Source organism: Seriola aureovittata, chromosome 20 (assembly GCF_021018895.1).
Source record: "Seriola aureovittata isolate HTS-2021-v1 ecotype China chromosome 20, ASM2101889v1, whole genome shotgun sequence".
NCBI classification, from domain to species: domain Eukaryota; kingdom Metazoa; phylum Chordata; class Actinopteri; order Carangiformes; family Carangidae; genus Seriola; species Seriola aureovittata.
The window spans coordinates 12,024,336-12,045,064 of NC_079383.1; the positions used below are offsets into that span (position 1 = coordinate 12,024,336).

General features: G+C 41.1%; 1 protein-coding gene across 5 annotated transcripts in view; it reads right to left on the reverse strand.

Moving 5' to 3' along the window:
- neto1l (neuropilin (NRP) and tolloid (TLL)-like 1, like) overlaps positions 1–20,729 on the reverse strand; it is a 69,947-nt gene that overhangs the window by 23,664 nt on the left and 25,554 nt on the right. For 4 of the 5 annotated variants that reach the window (XM_056364924.1, XM_056364921.1, XM_056364920.1 and 1 more), the window contains exons 5-6: positions 1,263–1,304; positions 886–1,013 (exon numbers count right to left, since the gene is read on the reverse strand). In XM_056364924.1, coding sequence (XP_056220899.1) covers positions 886–1,013; positions 1,263–1,304 — 170 coding nt within the window. Of the gene's footprint in view, positions 1–885; positions 1,014–1,258; positions 1,305–20,729 lie in introns of all 5 variants that reach the window. The other variant, XR_008826177.1, reaches the window with a different exon arrangement.

Consider the following 20,729-nt stretch of genomic DNA (forward strand, 5'->3'; position numbering starts at 1 on the left):
GCATTTATAAAATGTGGCCTTTTCCTGCACTGCTGCTCTACCCTCGGAAAACTTTTAATCCTGTGGCATTAATGCAGCACGGGTACCTCTGCTAGATAAGGAAGCATGTCTAGGTTGTATTAGAAGTAGCAAAGTGTGTGTGTGTGTGTGTGTGTGTGTGTGTGTGTGTATGCATGTCTGTATTTGTATATGCATGCAGGGCACTGTTGAGAACACTGGCAGAGAAAACAAATAAAGGCTGTTGCAGGCCTTAGGGTCAGACTGCATGGCAACACTATTTCATCAGCGCTAACGCTCCCTCCCTCTCTCTCTCTCTCTCTCTCTCTCTTTCTCTCTCTCTCTCTCTGTCTGTCCGGTCTATCCCCACTCCCCTCCTTTCCCTCTATCTCTCCCTCTTTCTCCTTCCATCCCTCTGTTCCTCTCGGCAACAGCTTGCTGATTAAAAAAATGGGCCTGACCCCAAGTAAACCCTTCTGCCTATCTGTCTGACCCTAGCAGGGGAACAAGTCCCCCCGCAGTCACGAACACTCACATTGGGATACTGCTGACAGCTGCAGACAAATCCACATGCAATATCAAAGCTTCCTGATGCAACGCCCGATCTTGCTGCATGTGTGGATGGATGTTGAATGGAAACAGCAAATTAATAAGAAAAAGTAGTCGATATCTCAATAGAAGCTGAAGCTGAAAATTTGTCAAATGAACAACAGTGTTGCAGCATCTGGTTTTTCTTGTTGATTTCTTTTCTGATGTAACTTCGCTCTGCTGTCATCAACCCAGCTGATGGGAACACAATTTCATTTCCATTTGACTTCATGTGACATTTCAAAATTTGACTTTAAATCTAATTCACAGTTGGATGCGAGCGTAGCTTATGTCACTAACCTTGGAGCGCGGCGGAGCGCGGATGTACCATTTACAGTCGACGGCCTCGGTGGCGTCAGCCTTCCCGTCCCTGGTGATCTGATGAGACTCAACGATACCTTCTGGACCAACCATATCATACTGACAGGCTGAAACACACATAGATGCATAAACACACACACATGCAAGCGTATATACATGTGCAGCTCGAGCAAACACACATTGACTCACAAATATGACACAAGAAAACATTAGACAGCACAAATATATATATATATAACTGGAGGAAACACAGTGTAGGCTTTAGTGAGATAAAGAGTGAATGTAAAAACAAGAGTGACAGATAGACAGAAAGGAAGAAACAGAGGCAGAAAGAGAGAGAGAAGGAGTATACCTACAGGGCAGAGGTGGGGGTACTCCCAAATCTGCAAAGTCCGGATCTGAGGAGAGAGCAGAGGAGGGGGCATTCATTTTTAATACATGATTACAAAATCAGGATCTTCACAGAGGCGAAAACCACCAGGTGTAACAATATACTGAGGAACTCAAACTACAAAAAACTGGGATCCTTTTGGAATCCTTAAATGCTTTACTACTGTCTCTTCTTTGGGAGTAACCTAAATGAAAGCTGTTGGCTTTTTTGCTGTCACACATATCGTCTGTCATGCCCACAAGGTAGAAGATTGTGCTCAAAGGCCATGAAGCTCCTGGGAGTGAGAATCTTCGTTTGAACCTGCATAGTGATGCATGATTGTTGCACCCTTTGAAGATTAAAGATACATTTTGAGAACAAAGCAGCGGTAAAAAAATTATTGGTGTGGATCAAATCCTCACAAACAAGATGACCGCTGTTGTTTTCTTGAGGAATAACGGGCCTGTCATGTTAAAGTTCCTCTCCAGACATGTTATGTGAAAACACTCTGCTATGATTAATATTTTGTTTAACATGGTTTTCCCACATATAAAGTGAAACAAATTGAAAGCTGGGGCTGTAAGCACATCTACGCTTACTTCTTCATTGAGAAATCTAGATCAGGCCTGGTGGCCCCGTCCACCACCACTGCTTGCGCTAGGTTGACAGGTGAAAGAGCAGGGTGTATCAAGATGGTTAGCGGAGGAAACATGGGAGAGAGTCAGCCACATGTTTGAGCTTCAGTCAGAGTTGTGAAGCAGAATCTGGGACTAGTAGATGTATCACAACGGTAAATGTAGTTATTTTTTTATGCCGTTTGTTAGCTTGTAACTAGCAGCGGCTGACAGTGTTGGTGGCTGTGCTCATGCAAACTCTCGCTCTCTGTACTGACAAAGTTCAGGTGACTGGTGAAAGAGCAGTTCGTATCAAGATGGTTATTGTTAGAGGAAACATCAGAGAGACTCAGCCATGCACATGTTTGAGCTTCAGTCCGACCCAGACTCAGATGAGGAGTTGGTTGTGTCAGCCACTAGCAGACACATCAAAATGGTTAGCGCAGTTAGCATCTTTTATTTGTTTATGTTGTTTGTTAGCTTGTAACTGGCAGTGGACTGACTGACACAGTGTTAGTGGTTGTGCTAATGCAAACTCTTGCTCTCTGTACTGAAAAGGTTTCGCCCCCCGTCCCCACAAGTTGACACTATTTTCTGGCTTTCTGAATCCATTTTAATGATTAGTTCACTGCAGTTCCAAGGAGGGAATAGTTTACTCATGATATGTCTTGTATTACATGAAAAACACCATATGGACATATTAACGAGGTTAAAAACTTGATTTTAAGTGGAAGGGGTCTTTAAAGACATACGCTACTGATGACACTGTAAGTCACAATAAGAATACAACTAGGATAATGCTGCACTAAAAATGAGTCAGAGCTCACCCAGAAAGTTTAAGTCTGATCTTTGTTCTATTTTGCAGCTTAACAGAGATAAATGAAAGAGCAAAAACATATAAAATGTCCTTAAGAAAGGTTTCAGAAAAATTTAACAGACCGCTGGGGACTATGATTCTAATCCTTAACCAAACTTTTACACACTGAGAACTTGAACAAAGCCAAGCTAAGGCCATACATTTTGTCAAGTGAATGAGATAAGGGAAGTGTCTGGTGAAGTTTTAAAAGTCAGCTTGAAGCAGAAAAAGGTTCTTAAGAGTTTTTCTGTATAATGTTGCAATAAATTACATCAACAAGCCCGGCCTGGCTGAGTAGTGTTACCTCTTCTTGCTTAGTGCAACATCTCAGTTTCGTGAGCTACCAATCCACATGCTAAGATTTAAAAAAAATCCACAGCATTAAATACGTTCCTGCTGATTCCATTATATTCCGACCAACGGTGACAGAGCAGTTGTGCTTTCAAAGCCTTTAGCTGAGAGATCGGGGCTGCATTCATTTGAGGACAGACCCTGTAGAAATAGGAAACACAAAAAAGGCTTCACATTAAATCTGATTGTTCCTTGCCAAATCGAGGCATGGCTACCACTGACTGAGCTCAGTGTGGAAAATGAACTCTGATTGCACAGCGTGAACACCTCACCTAAATGTCACCGTTTTTTTTTTTTTTGTCTGTATATATGCCCTAATTTTTCTGTCTAGACATGAGTCACTGTGTGCACGGTAGACATGAGGAGCAAGACCCATATACCTGGCAACGCTGCATGCCTGGTGATAGAACACTAGATGAGAAAAAAAAAAAAAAAAGTGAATGAAACAGTGGGTGAGGGAGGATGAGCAGTCAGTGTGTTTGATGATGACATTCGCTGGATAAAACCTATAATCAAAGGAGAGCGATTCTTGGCCCGATTTCAGCTGTGTTCTAGTGGGGATTCAGAAAAGATGAACCGCCCCTTACGTTGAAAGAAGAAGAGAAAGTTGAATACCTGTGACAAATCTAGCAAGGCTACAGAAAACCCTCTCTCCTTGGTGCTTTCAACACCAACTAGGACAAAGTAAAACATTCATGTGAACACAAAAGCAGTTGGGAGAGGTGCTTAGGGTCTACTCAAGAGCTTCTGCTCAGGCTTTCACTATTTCCCTCCCGATTAATTGTTGCTTTCAACTAAAGCTTCAAATGATTCGATGTCTAAAAAGCTGAATGGGGAAGACCATGCAATTTGAAAACACAAGTGGCTCCTTTGGCCTTGGACAGCTAAGTGGTAGTGAACAACTTTTTGAGGAAAGTAATGCTTTGCTGGTACAGTTCAAACAAGCTTTCTTTCACTTTGTAATTCCTCCTTTATAAATGAATCAAAGTTGTCCAGGCTCTTTCTCTATTCAGACAAATCTACAGACAGTTTTGATTTCATAAAACTGACTCATTTGTATATTTATATGGACAAGTGACATATGTATATGAGCAAAAAAACACATAAGTCACTACTGTCATTACCATTGTAGGGCTGCAAATAACAATTACTTTCTCTGCTGATTATTTTTCTATTAATCAACTGATTTTTTTGGTCTGAAAATGTAAAAACATTGTGAAAAATACAAATCATCATCTCCTAAAACTCACAGTTACACAATCAGGTTGCTTGTTCTGTCCAACCAATGGTGAATATTAATTTACTATTAAATCAAATTAAGACACAAACAAGAAAACAGTGGATTATGAAAATATTTGTTTTCTGTTGATTGACTAATCGATTGATCAACTCATCAGTTCAGCTGTAAATATTTTCAAGCAGCAGTCATTTTGGGAAATATACGCTTATTCACAGTTTGACAAAATGATCAATACCTCTCTCATATCCGTCAATATGAAGCTAGAGCTAGGAGACGGTTAGCTTGGCTTAGCATTAAAAAAGTTAGCATAAAAATTTATCCAACTAGCACCTAAACCTCACTCATTTAAATATTACATCTTATTTGTTTAATCTAGTTTAGCACTTAACCCCCTTAAACTACAACTTTCTATTATTTTATGAGTGTTAAAGGTGCTGATGGATGGACCGCCAGGCTAGCTGTTCCCCCCTGTTTCCAGTCTTTATGCTAAGCTAACGTGCCTGTCTTGTGGCTCCAGCTTCATATTGAACATATACATGTGAAAGTGGCATTGACCTTCTCACTTAGCTTTCAATGAGAAAGTTCCTCGCAAAATGTCAAACTATACCTTCGAGCACATGTATTTGTACCATATACAAAGGCCTCCATCCTCTTTATCCACGTTTATCCATGTTGCCTTCCACTGGATGTTTAGGTGTGTGTGTGTGTGTGTGTGTGTGTGTGTGTGTGTGTGTGTGTGTGTGTGTGTGTGTGTAGCAGGCAGGTAGGCAGGCAAGAAAGCAGACAAGCATGAGGGATGAGAAAATCAAAGTGGAAGACACTTAATGAAACAGTGACCTTCAGGTCATCTGTGCTGGTTGCGCTAGAGATTTATTATTGGGCTTTGGCATCACTTAACCCGCCACGATCACAAGGCCAAGCAACCTCACAGGAATAGACGCATGTACGTATGCAGGTGCACACATACACACACACACTCACGCACAAAAACACACACGTGCACCTTTTGATAAAGGCTATTCTTAACATGGCCACAAAGGTCCTACTGAGAGGCTGCTATGCCTATAAATGCCCCCCGTGCGACCCTTGACCTTTTAAGACTCGGTCTCCTGAATTTCAATCAGGTTGGTTCCATCCCTTCCGCCATCAATCACCTCCTCTCCTTCTCTGTCCTCCTTGATTAATCGATTCAATCAATTACCTGGATTGATAAAATGATTGATGAACTATATCAAGAATGTGTACTCTTTCCACAGCGGGTGATTTAACCCTGTTATTAATCTGGATGCCTCAGTTCAGTCACGCTATGTGATATTTGATTACAGGGTGAACATCACACTTCAAAAGCATCCCTGTATGTGTAAGTACCTAACACACCGCAGCGAGCACAGTTTGAAATTTCACCACTGTACTGTACTGCGTGTGCTGATGTGGAAATGTGTGTGTCCTGTGTTTCCATTGTATTCATAATGCACCTCCTCCATGGTGCCTGCCTTCTCCACTGCACTGTATAAACGCTTAATATAAGCTTAATTCAGAGCACATCCACATATGGCCACACCCTCCTCTCTCTTCATAAAGCTCTACTAACAGTGTAATCTTCTGAGGCTTACTGTATTTACCCTGCGCTACATAGAAAATGCTCACTTTAAAGCTCGGAACACAGACTTTAAGTTGCCCTGTAGCGTTCTTCACACACTGAGCTACTTGAAGAGCGAAACGCTGTCATCATCCTCCGGAGCATAATCCTGACAAAACCATTACGCTCACACCAGTGTACAGTGGGTGTGCACCTGAATATGGAAGCATTGCTGGCATAAAAAAACAAAACAACTAAACAGGGAGACTCACAGTGACAGAACAGAATTTAGAGAAATTATGTGCCACTGCCCCCAGAAACAAACACAAGAAGCTTGCAAATGCCAGCTCAAATTTGGTCGTCACATTGCTTCAAAAACATGTCTATAATAGTAGCAGTGCAGCAGTGGTAATTCAGCTGGGCTGGCAGACGCAAAAATACCCATTAAAAAATTGTTCAAGTAAAAAAAAAAAAAACTGAAATAAATGATGAGTAGGTGATTAGCCCTGTTTAGCTGTGTCGCGGGAAATGTCCTTTGTTGAGAAAGAATACGCACACACTCACAACACAAAATAAAACAGAGCACTGCATAACTGTCAGGAGATGTAAATTTCTAATAACTATTCAATCCCTTAAGTATTGTATTGCCCTTCATAATACAGGCACAACACTATGTTTTATTAATGAGACACTCATCTCATTTGGAATTGAACATTAGGCTCCATTGCTACACATCCCTTCAGTATTAGCTGCTGAGCCCGACGTATGCAAACCAGCATATGAATGAGGCTCATGCTTATCAGTGTGTGGCAATATTCCCGGATCCAAAGGACACAAACATGCAGAGTTGCCCGCACACGACATGCACATGAGCAGCCCACACGCAACAAACTCAATATCCCAGTGGCCTCATTTCCTCTCAGCTGCTCAGCGGTGACATTTAAATAAGCATCTGATTAATAATCTCTGCTAAAGTGGTTGATCAAGCTAATGAATGGCTGCCATTAATCACACTAGGCACAGCTGTGGACGGAGTTGGAGAGACAGACAGAGAAAGAGGTAGAAGGAGAGATAGAGAAGGAAAAGGAAAGATTTCCCTCAGTTTACTTAGATTACTTCCAGACCTTTCAATCACAGCAGAAGAACAATTTTGGCAGAGGTGATTGTCTCTGTCATGCTTTCACAGCTTCCTGTATCGAGTGCGTATCCGCAGTTTTCAATCAAGCAGCTCTCAAAGCCCCAAAACAAACATACACATTACATAGTGGACTATTCAAAAAACACTGCCTGAGCAAACAAAAGGCCATTGTGAAAACCCTTTTTGATCAAACGGCGCCGTAAAGATTAACCATACCCACTCAACGGTGCTTTGTTGACCCCGCGGATGACAACCCCAACTATACAGAACGGTGGCTGCGAAAGGAGGAGGCCACAGGATCTGCCGAGGACTGATAGGATTCACCACACCCTGGGTGTCATGGCCAGTGAGCTGGGTCTGTGCCCTGAACAGCGATTAGCAGCGATGTGTACCCCAATGCCACGCCACGAACAACACCAACTACACACCAACGAGCCCGCTAAGAACTGTACTGAACTGTAGTCGGCAGAGGAGAAGAGAGAGAATAAAAGGAAGTGCGCCTTGTGCTTATGGTGCAAAAAGTGACATGATTTTTTTTTTTTTTTTGTCTTTTATTTATCCAGGGAAGCTTAACTCTGTCTGCTTTATATTCATACAGACAGCATGCCCTTGACCTCTATTTATCGCGGAAGCCACCAAAACTAAACACACTGAATTCAAAGTACTGTCAGTGATGCAGTGAGGTGAGCTCACGACTGGGAAATCCTCTGTGGAAAAAAAAGACTTCAGAGTAATCCCCACCTTTATCTCAACCACCAACGGTTCAAGTGCCCTTGAGCAAAGCACTTAACCCCAATACGTTCCAGTGGAGGTGCTCAGCATCCAAAAATATCATTAAAAAAAAAAAATTAATAAATAACAAAAAGGAGAGAGAGATCGTCTGTCAGGTCTGTGGGCGCTTGGAGGACGGACCGTCCCAGCGTTTCAGATGCATATACATTACAAGAACTGTGTGATCTCTGCCCTTGAGTGTGATCTAATGATTCATATGATACATTATTGATCTCCATGAGGGAGGCAGCTATAGAAAAGCTCTCGAAGCAGATAGGGATACAGTGTCTTACTCAAGGACGACTCAGCAGAGCAAACGCTCGACTCTCAGGGTTCATTCCTAACCTCTACACCAGCTGTTCCCAACTGCTTTTGTCTGATGTATCCCCGCGGCCTAGTCAGCAGAACTACAGTACCTCTTCATCAACACCACCCCTTGCGTTCTAAATGCGTTTATTTAGATATTATGTAACAATTTATTATATAATAGTGAATATTTAGGATTGAAATGTCAGTGTTTAAGTCAGGTATATGTCATATTTACATTCATACTATTTAATCTGGACATAATTCTTTCTTTGATCTGTTTATTGAACTGTTTATTCATTATTGTTTAGCTAACTGATTCAGCTTCTCTGTTCATTAGCTAACTAGCTTCAATGCTCACGCTCCGGGGTTACAGCTGACTCAGTATATGGATATATTTTCTATCAAACAGTTGAGCTTCTCTACACCCCCTGGGGTGCAACTACCCTTGTTCACAATGACTGCACTAAACCACTGTAATCAGTACACAATAGATTGTATTATGAAAATACGCTGATGGGGTTGGATGTCTTTAATGGTCTGTTTTGTTAATTTATTTGCTTAATTAGTTTTGATTTCAATGACTAAATGTCACTCTCGTCTCCAGCTCATTGAGCATATTGGCGTTGAAAGAGAAAACCTCTTATTTGTTCATTAATCTGCTTATTTGTCCATTCATCCACCTCTCTGTCCTCAAATCCCCCGATGTTACGCTCCTATATAGCTAACACAGGAGCTCCGGTTCTTACTGCGGGTATTTATACACTCGCAGCGTATATGCGACATTTGAATGAAAGCGTCCATTAAGACTTTGGCTTTGAGAAGACGGCAGGAAATTTGGTGCCTGGGATGGAGTTTCACTTCGTTTTGCACCTTTATTTGCGGTGATGGATTTGAGAAATCGGTTTATGGCTTTGTGTCGGTGTGCACCCACATCTGTGTGTGTGCATGTGTGTGTGAGTGTGTGTGTTCTTCCATCTCTTCCATTGATCAAGCTGTTAACTGCTCTCCTCCTTCTCTCCTCCTTCCTTCCTTTCTCCAGAATGCCCTTGGGAAAGAATGACAACGGCACAAAGCTGACACTCAAAATAACGCTATACTCCGGCACCTTGTGAACAATGTTCCCAATCCTGTGTGTATACTGTATGTGCATCAACTGTGTGTCTGCAGTGGTGTAGTTGTGTCTGGGGTAGGTGGGTTTGCTGTATTATTTTTTTACTGCTTTAACAGTGCCAATCTGTTTTTAGGACAATCATATGTTTTGAATGTAAAATCTTTTGCTCTAACTAAAAACTGGTACTGTAATCAATTACTTATTACTCTACAGCAAAAGTAATGTATTACATTACTCGTTACTTTGCTTTTTTTTATTCAGCTGTCAGCTCCCGATCCTCCAAACACACACATTACACCTTTTGTATTTATCACCTGTAGAAATAGAAAATGAGACTTTGTGGTTTACCCATAGACTGTATATAAAAATGGGTGTAGCTCCACCGTTGCCATCTTGGCATTGCCTGACTCCCGGCTAAACAAAAATGAGAACGGTTTTGGCAAGCATACGCTCACCCACCTGTCACTCAAAGTTGCATTCCCTCAATTATGCAGAACTTTAAGCCTTAATAAAAAATTTAAATAGTATTCACCCCTTGTAAAGTTGTCATTAAGGGGGAAATTACCTATACAGACCAAAACTGTTGTGGTGGTATGTTTATTTCTGCTGTAAGGTTGGTAATTTAAACACTTCTTTGGGGACTGACTCACTTTTGGTGCCAGCCTGAAGTGGCCAGTCGGAGTACTGAAGTTTTTTTAGCACTTCTGTGTTGGCTTGTTCAGCTGCGGAGGTTGCCGCTTGGGTTTAACAGGCAGCCCTACTGGAGGGATTTACTGACAGCTGGTTTAGCCTTGGTGACTACACAGCTCTCCAGAAGTCCCACCCTCAGACCATTTCACACCCTCCAATTCTACACACAGCAGCCAACCTCCAAATGTCAAAATAATAGAGCATCACTGGGATTAGTAACTGTAATATAATCACTGAATTTCAGCTTGTACTGCCCAACACTGTTAAAACTGTAGCAGGTGAAGAATAATAACTACAATATTTCCCTCTAAATTGTAGCACAACAGAAAATGCAAATAGTAAAGTTAAGTAACTTCCTCGAAATTGTAGTTAAGTACTGTACTTGAATAAATCCCATATAGTTTTGACATACATATATATATATATGCTGCATGTGCATATCCATGTATACTGGTATACCGCCTGTACAGCCACTTCTAAATATAAATCTGTGTGAATGACTGTGGAGCTTTGTCAATACAAAGTGTATATTTTGTTTGGTTCTGCTTGTACTTTCAACTCTGTGTGTGTGTGTGTGTGTATGTGTATGTGTGTGTGTGTGTGTGTGTGTGTGTTTGTGCGTACGTGTGCCATTGTGCATGTGTGTGAGATGCACTGACGGCTAAAGCGGGAACCCATTCCTGATGAAACAGTTAGTTGTCCCTCGGCATCGCAGGTGTTTCTTTCTAAGTGACGCCCCAATGACAGACACATTCCATCCAGGTTCCATTTGGGCAACCATGCAATAAATCAACACAACATCTCCACTCTGCCACTCATTACTGCACACAGAGTGTCTGAGAGACAGAGAGAGAGAGAGATACAGTGACATGAAGGGACAGAGCGAAGACAGTTCTGCTGATCTGCAAACAATACCCCCACCAAGAAAGGTAATTTGAGAGTCTGATTGCTTACTTGAGATAGTGTTTCATTTCACTGTCATGGAATTATGAGGGGTAGCAGACTCCTGTTTCAATTTTCACTGCCGCTCTGCCTCTGTTGCATCGGGCCCAGGGGGGAATCAATGGCTCACAGACATTTCTAAGCCAACAACAGGCTGCAATTTGACCCAGTGGGGTGATAAACTGCAGCCAAACACACTTTAGCTAGTAGCCAATGCAAACATGAGCGGATTTAAGTGAGGAATGCTGAACAAATTGCCTTCCATGTTAGCATAGTAACAGTGATGGTGTTAGGTTTATGGTCTAAGATTAGCAATAATGTGATTTCAAGGTGAAATTGTGTGCAGTATACGCCTTTAAATAAACTCTGAATCAGTGAGCAGAGGAAAAAAAATAAACAAAGGGAAGTAAATATGTGGTTGTGGGGAGAGATGGAGAGACTGACAGGCAGAGAGAGATTAAGAAACAGAGAGAAAGAAATTCAGATAGAGTTTAGCCTCTGAGCGCCACAGTTTCTTACACTTTTCCATCACCAAAGTGATTGACAAATTTTTGAAAAGAGCTGTAATAGGATTTAGAGCTGCATTAAGAATATTACACCACCAGTGCAGCTGTGTAGCACAACAACAGCCCTGAAGGGAACTGGTCATTAGACCAGAGGCTCAGCGAGCTATAAAACCTTCAGTTCTGGTAACAAACACAACTGTCAGCTGTGCTGGATACATTTCTAACATTCATGCTCCCTTTGAGAAAATAATCCCTTCAACACATGGATTTCACATCTATTTCTAATATGTGTTCCTAGAAACAAAGCTGGCAGCGTGAAGTGCAGTTTACTGGCCCACAAGTGGGGCATTTACAAAATGACACATTTCATTTGAGGAGTAATCTAAAAGTGATTTTCAGCACTGAGCACTTGAGAAAACAGCAAATGTCGCCCAAAAATGTTGAGACTGATATTTTTATATTATAAAGAATGAGATAATTTAATTAGACACTGTCTTTGGAGAATGGCTGTAAAAATCTGATGTCATGACTTGAAAGACTGCATTAATAGCCAATAGGTACTTCAGCACGCATGCTACCAAAATGTACAATCAGCCGTAACATTTAAAAGGAAATACTTCAAAGTCAGTTCACTAGTCGCGAGGAGTATTACTCAGCCTGTGAAAACAGTTGTATAATGTGTTTGGTTGTGAAGGGAGCTTAGTCATGCCTTAAGAAAAAATCCAGTGATGGTTAGGACGGTTAGTTGCGATTTGAGGTTCGAAAGATACACACATTGATCGGGCAAGGAAGGTGCATTATGGGAACTGTATGATTCAATGATTTTGGAGCTTCATCTATAGTCAGGCTTAAAAGTCAAGATATCTTGGCGTCAACTGCATCAATTTTTACCATTCTTTTTTAAAGTCTCCCAATCTCGCAATGCAACAGCACTCCTCTAATACTCCTTTAAACATCCAACCGGATCAAGTGCTTTATATAACACTACATCAAAATGAGGCTAACTTGTCCATAGCTTTCAGCCTGGCAGGTCAACCAGCTCACTTTCTTTTCACATGTCAGCAAGCTGCTGCTTTCTATTGTCACCAAGGAGATGTAGCTTCTCTTCACGGCCCAACACTGGCCCCTCTGTGCACACAAATACTGACCGGACCAAGTGAGCATGTCATGGGGAAAGATGAACTGAAGCTGCTAGAGCCTGACATGCGCAAACCCACAAGCTTCGATCTGCTGTCTTCTTCACTTTGACCCCTGTCTGTTGGGATGCACTGGGTGTTAAATTGGCTGAATCACAATGGAAATATTCAGTGTGTTGGGCTACCTGTGTTTGGTCTCACTGAGTCTCTCTCTCAGCTGAGCCCAGAGGATAATCTGTGCAGGGCTGGTGTCTCCTCAGCCAGTAACTGTATGGGGACACATGAGCCTGTATTTGACCCTCTTGTTAATTCATTCCAGTGTTCAAATTTAATCAAACTGAGCTGGATTAATTTCCTCTTTTACATACAGTATTTTTACATAATCATTGCTCCATAAACAGTAAAAGTAGGTTTGATCAGCTTGAATTGGATTCAGTTGGATTAATTTCCTCTCTACAAAATCATAAGCTCATAATAAAAGTAATATACCGTACTCATTGTTCGGGGACTAAACCATGTGGCATTGTCTCGCTCTCTGTCTTGCTCTTGCCCTCCCTGACTCCCCCTACGCAGTCTATTTCCAAAACACTTAAGCCTGCTAAATTTAGCCAACCAATTCTGATTGTGCATTAAGACCATAACAAGCAGAAAATATTTCCGCCAGTCAGCATATTATTCTTGGAGAGACTACTTGATGGAGTGACTGGCAGCAATCTGCCAAATCTGGCTTCGTAATCACTGGAATGCTCATTTCATCTGATTTTATTTAGAGATTAAGAGAATTCACTTTGTGTACATCAAAGATTGTTGTCAATTCTCCCAAAATGTCACATTAAGTATGAAATTGCATGAAATTGCCAGGTAAGTAATCACCCAGTGTGCTTAAACGTAATGATGGCAAATATCCAGTGGTGAGTGCTTCCCCTTGCAGCATAGCATATTTTCAAGCCATGGCCATTACATCCAAATAAGTAAATGCAATCAACAGAGGCAGGGAGAGGGAGGGATGGTGGGCGAGGGAAGGTTGGTACTGTAGTCACATACTAATAGAAATTACATTTCCATCTGCACACTGAAGACTGCATTTACACTTGCAACCTCAGGTTTTACTTTTCCAAACAACTCCCAGCAGAGCAGACCAGAAGGTAATGGAGGGTGACCGCAGTGTTGGACTTCATTTTAGCCAGCCGGTTTTTGGGAACAATGAAACAGCTGAAAAGTGTGAACAGTGAACTGAAATGAGGCTTGCAGTAGAAATTCACACAAAGCATTAGTACATAAGTATTTCAGTAATTTAACCACACTTATTATTTTCATTTTATTCCTTTTGAGGGGTAATAATGGTACTGGCAGGTTTATAGAAGAAAAGGCAAGTGCCCCTGAAAGAAGCTTCAGAGCGAAAGCACTTGGATTCAAACATGCAATGCAATGTTCTGAATATCCACTGAGAGCGAATTCACAGAAACACAGCAACTATCAAAGGTCACTGTAATAGTCCCACATTTTACAAGCTTTCTAAACTGTTGTGTCATCATGAAAATGACCTGTTTGGAAAATTCTGCAAGTGTTAAAAAAAAAATTCCTATAGCAGGGATGGCTCTAAAAAAAAAAAAAGGCTTACTGAAGCAGTTCCTACCTGGACTCACAGTGGAGCAGAGCAGGTCAGAACGTTTGAGTATCTGTCAATTCCTCTATCATAATGATCCCGGTCTAAAAGCTCAGCACTTCTGTACTTTTACAGTCATGTTTACTCTGATTTCATCTACTGCGACTGCAGTCTCACTTATTGATGGTAGCGGAAGCCAGTCATCAATGACACAGTAGTAAGAGATAAGCACTTCAAAGCCAGTGCACGCCCACCTGCACCTGAGCATATAGAGATACTGTGACATGACAACTACAAATGCCTGGGGTTTTATTCAAGGTGCGAATGAGCTTTGAATGTATAAATGTAAATTAATATTTACCAGAAGTTAGAAAAGTAGGCAGCATATCCATCTCCCATCTATCTAGCTCAGAGGAATACTTTTACATTTTGGGATAATTGCTGTTCCATTTTCTAGCTAGATGAGAAAATCAGTACCATTCTCATATATGTCCAGCAAATATTAACTACTGCCTGCAGACTGTTAGCTTAGCTTAGCATAAAGACTGGTTCTAAGCTCAAATGTTTCCGTAAGGATGAATCAAATGAGATATAATATGTTTATTAGTCAGATTTGGTGCTCATACCCTTTAGACAGAGCCAGGCTAGCTATTTCTTTCCATTTCAGGTCTCGCGAATGCTAAGCTAAGATAACCAGTTGCTAGCTTCGGCTTCATATTCAATTCATAGACCATGAGAGTGGTATCGATTTCCTCGTCTAACTCTCAGCAAGAAAGCAAAAAAGCAAAATAAACACCCTCACAATGGAAAAGACTTGTGAGATTTATTCATTACAACTGAACAAGTTGTTATATCACTTCACTTTCTCACACAGACACAAATAGTTTCATACACATAAATATACTTCCACTCGCTGCAATGGCACTTGATTAAGTCCCTGTTGGCACAGCAACAAATATTAGCATGCGCATAGTGCTACTGGTGATCAGCTGAATGCCACCCACACACCACTGTGTCCATCCTTTCTCCTCACACACACCATGTCTCACCATCATCATGCTATAAGAAGGGGAGAGGCTTTGGTGTCACACACACAATTTCATTACACACTCGTCCCCGTATATGACTGATCGCTGTCAGCACTGACAGATTTTATTGAGAGGTGGGTGAGATATGAGGGTTGTTATGGTGTTGTAGTCAATCAAACTCTAGGTAACATGTCCTGGAGGGAGAGTTTATAAAGGACCGTGTATTTATCTGTATGACCCTATATATGTGTGCATGTGTGCATGTGCGCACACATAAGCACCCACATCCAATCAAGTGGCTGCATGTGCACTTTCAAGATTTGCATGCACGCCTGGCTTCGGGCGCCCAGATGTTCCATTTTGTTGCACTGCACGCTGTGATTGCTTTTATGACTGCTCTGACATGCTGCCATATGGACACACCTCTAATGCCGGTGAAGGGCTCGGAGTCCGCACTTTAACTGCTGATGTATCACATCCAAACTCTGTTAGGTGTTGTCAGTCTGACAATCTGAACACATAGAAAGGACAGACACTTTGCTTGATCGCGATACAGTTTCTCCTTTATTTTCTCAAGCAGTAAGAAAGTGCTCATGTTATTGTGGGTGTTACTGTTTAATGAATAGGTATCAGCTACAATGCAGGGGTTAAAGGTCGTGTGAAAGAAAAGAATCGAGGCATTGATTCAAGCTTCTTGAGATGCTCTGTTGTTGATAACCTGCACTCTCACCTCCATTTAGAGGAGGAAAAAGAACATGCATGAAACCTTATTGGAATAATACTACAGTTCTGAATGGGTTTTATTTTTTAAACGACCAATAGCCATGGATGTCTCTTACTGTATACATTTTTCTTATTTTTTTTTCATGTAACAGTTTTAGCATCTAGGGTTGACAATGTGGGTGGGCTGGCAGGTTACACCAACGTGGTTCAGATTAGGATGGATATCCATGAAATCCATATGATCCCTGATCCCTAAACATTGTACCTGCTAAACATCAGGACATCAATATACGGGGCAAGCGATGCCATGACATAAAGTAACAAGACCAAGTCAAAACCTAGCGTACGGCTGGACCATTTGGTCAATGTGTGAAATTGAGGATGTAGTTAAAAACTGTTGTGGAACTGCTGTAAACAACTTCTTTCAGTAAAGTAGCTGTGAAGTCCACTGGAAAAGTCGCTAAATGTCCCTAGATGCCATAATACACCAGCCCTTTATGTGTTTGCGTCACTCCCACTCTCTGTGCTCACATATAGTGTTTTACAACAGCCAAATTCCCAATAAAGCTGTTCTCATTTATATGTTTTTCATTTTCTGTTGTCAAACAACGTAACAAGTATGAAATGTGACTGAAGCGTGGCCCATTAAGACTGCATGTTAACTAGCAGTCACTTCCAAACCTTTTCCAAGTTGCTACTCTTCGCTTCTAAAATCCTGATTTTATAAACTTTGTCTGACAAAATCACATAAGCTAAAGGCAATGGCTGTGCTGTGATTTTGGCTATATTTACTTGTAAAATGATCACTCAGAAATAAAGTTAGAAGCAACAGAATACTTTTTTTATTTTGTCTTTCACAAAGCTCAAAGCTTCTGACTGGGTAACAAACTGCTGCTCCGCCCCTCACTCACTGAACAGAGTAGATGCAGAGCCTCCGGCAGTACTGGCAACTATCTTCAAAGGAAAGTAACTAACATTTGTCTAAAAGGTCTCTAGATTTGACACTAGGCCCTTTATTGAAAAAAAAGTTGCTAAAGGGGTCTGAAATTCGAAACCGTTGTGGATCCAATGAAAGCGCCCTCTGATGACATAATGGAAAATGTTTGTGGCTAATCATTTTGAAAGAGCAAAGACCAATGGGAAAAGTACAATACTTGGCCAACCAATGATTAACTTCATCACTCACTCACTCACTCACTCACTCACTCACTCACTCACTCACTCACTCACTCATGGACATTCGGGGATGTAGCACAGATCCGTTGCCAATTCCAGCTATAGAAACAAGGACTTGCTACTGGTCAAAAGGTTAGGAAAGAGAAGGTAGAGAAGCAGGCTTGAGGGCAGCTTGTTGAAATCTGAGAATAAAGTGAATAGCTAACACTCTCACCACCTCACTGACTGCTTGTAGTGAGTTCCCAGGCAGGAAGAAAACTTTATTACTGCATACGAATGTAAAATAGGGTGTTACTGAAAGAGAAAAACCTTGTCAAGATGGGCAAATCGTGAAGGTAGGACACCAGTGACAGCATGTGGTGAAATATTTACTATAGACTTGACTGTGACTTTAGGGAGCCAAGTATCCAGTGCCATTGAGTATTGTCCCCTTTTACTGATATCCTTAGTCAAAGCAGGAACAGAACAGGCTAGCTGAATCTATAATCAGTCAGTACCAAGGGATCACTGTGAGACTGCCCTTGAGGGATAATCTATATGTGTCCCTACTGCTTAGGATGTCCATGGAATGTAGCAATGCCAAGTCTGGACACTCCGAGGACTTTGGGGCTTGAATGTAAGGGGGAAAGGTCTAATGACTGAATTGTAGCTCTGCCTCTTTTGGACCATATTCATATCCTGTTTCTTTTTTTCATTTACCCCTTCCTCAGTATCTATTTTCAATCTCGATTGTAAGCCACTGCACTCAACCCCTCCGCACCCAACTGAAATATCCGCTTCTGGTATGGATAAAAGAAAAGAAACTGTTGGATATGGGTATCAATTCAGTAATCCTTTTGGGCAGATATATTAAGATTACTGAATTTTTACTGTAGCCTACACTGAGAAGACACTTTATAACAGGAAACTACATAATTATATGAAACTGAAAATGAGTCTTTAAGCTGTGTTTTTCAGTTTATGGATTTCTTTAAAACCCCTATCAGCACAAACAACGTAAAACAACACAGACTACTTCTTTATCATCTTTACTTTGTAGTAAAAGTTTGGTTGATTTTAATCTGGAAAACACTGAAAAAAAGAGATAATAATCCTGGCCAGATCCTCTCTGAGGGCTCTGTGTACTTTTAGTTTTAATAGCTTTGCCCTCTATCAGCTCTCGTGCTTCACTTTTAATATTATCTTGCTAAAATATTTTAACAATGCTCTTCAGGGAGCTGCTGGCACACCTTGCATCCTAAAACCAGACCTTTATAGTTCACTTGTCAAGGTGATAGTGTTGACAGGGCACCTACTTTTGAAAGCGAGTTATGAGGAGAAGCTGCACGCCTGACCTCTGAAAAGAGACAGTACAAATGGAGTGAGTTCTCATACATCTATTTCTTTTTTGTGTTAAAATCAGCCCATATGCTGGTTATGTATATATCCATATTTGTGTGTGTGAGTGTGCGTGAGGGAGCGAGAGAGATTGCAGCTGTCAACATGCCAACCTCTCTCTCTCCTGTCCTGTCAACCTCCCCCCACTTGTGCTCTCTATCCCATGGTGCAGAACAGAGAGGGGTTAGGAAAGCCTTTCTTTTCCTCTTTCATCTCTCTGGCTTTGCCCATCATTCTTGAGTTGGAAATGTCAAACAGACAGTCACTGTACTGTTGTATGACATACTGTCAACATTGTCACCCATCAAATTGAGTGTCCAATGCACGCATAGTATCGGTTACTGTTTAACATCCAAGCTCCATATCCCGGAGTTCACGTGTTTGACGTAAATACTTTCAGCACGGCTTTCTGGGGGCTGCGGTCTCTGTGCGCCACTGTCATTGTGAAAATCTAAGGTCACTAACCTCGGACTCATGAGAGTGATGGCAGCCCAGAAACCAAGACACCAGACTCAGAGCCTGAGGTTTCCATCATTTTAACATGCCACACACATTTCTAGAATCACTTTGCATCAGGGATGCCGAGCCGTGTGCTGTTAGTAATGTGACATCTGTGTCAAGGCACCCAACGTGATGGGTGTGATGCACAAGGTCACAATGGCTGAGTCATAGTCACACTTTCACATTGATGTTTAATGCACTTAAGCCTGGAAATATATACTGTAAATAACCACACACAAAATTTTGGGTACTAATAATAATAATAAACTTTACTTGTATAGGATCTTTCAAACATAGTGCAATTCAGCTCATTCTTTACATCAAACAGCATAAAACACATGTATGCTGTATATCTTATATATATAATCATGAACTATGTGAAGTTTGTTTTAAAATAGGTTTACGTGTTATGTTAAAATGATCAGTATCTCTGAATAGCTTGCCCCCAAACTAACCTACTTCTCTTCATCTTTAAATATAGGAGTGAAGGTTTTTATTTTTATTTTATTTTGAAACAATAAAATAGAAAAGTAGCACTAAAAGTAGGACTAAAAGTATGAACTTTTGTTAAACTCCTTGTGGAGCTTTCTTGTAAACAAATCATTTTGAAAGAGCAATGGCCAGTATGTATTTATATTCAGTGTTACTCCCCAAACCTCATTTGGTGTATCCTTGAGTTCTAACAAACGCGGTGAATGCATTTCCTTCCTCATAAAACATTTGCAGAGCTGATTTTCTAATATTTAAATTGTGTGTTATTTATGTCCATGTTTGCTCATCAGCATTCTTCTCTGTCACTGGCTTAGCGTATTGCCTCATTTGATGCCACATTACTGCCACCAAATATCGATCAGCAAATAGTGTCAAAACAACGGCAGGATGTGAATCCCTCACGTGCACACATGTGCGTCCTCATGCACGTACAGTGCTACTAGTGGTCACAAACTCCACAAGGCACTGTTAATTCAGAGGGGATCTATTATGCTTTTCTGAGTTTTCCCTTCCTTATAGTGTGTTATATAGGTTTTAGTGCATGTAAATGGTCTGCAGAGTCATAAGGATCAAAGTTTACACCAAAGGGAGTAACTCTGTCATGGTAAAAACACAATTTTCTCCTTTGTATGCAATGCCTCGTTGGGGGTCCAGACATTACTTCCTGGTCCTATTGACGTTAAAACATCTCTTGGTGCTGCCTATCTGCAAAGCTGGACACCCCCTGCAAGCTTTGCATCCCCCGACACAAGGCACAGCGCATAACTACCTATAATATAGACTTTTCTTTAGTTTTGTAGCCATGCTGAAAAGACAGTCTTCTTAACTGCCTGCGGAAATCTGCTTCATTTTTCCACTGTTATCCACTGCTCCAAACATTATTATTGGGGAAGATAGGCAAAACAATTGTGCAATTTGTATCTGACCTCTGGTGACCTTGAAAGGTCATTGACCTCAGCATTGCATTTTTTCCACTTTTTGCCCCATTTCTGCATTATAATCATGTATATCTCTATCAAAATAGCATAAAGATAGTATTTGCTGCTATGACCACGTAACATAATTTTGCTTAGAGCACCATATTTGCCAGGGACTACAGAGCCCATCATTTCCAGGGGTTAAAGTATCTATAGCTTGTTAAAAACACTGACAACTTCGGCTGTGTGTTCTATGGAATAACAAGATAGCTAGCATGTTAGCGAACATTCCAATCAGAAGCTAGCATTGTAGTTTGGTCTGGACCACACTCATTACTCCAGGGGATATGAAAGATATGAATGGTTAAACGTTTGTCAATATTGACATGC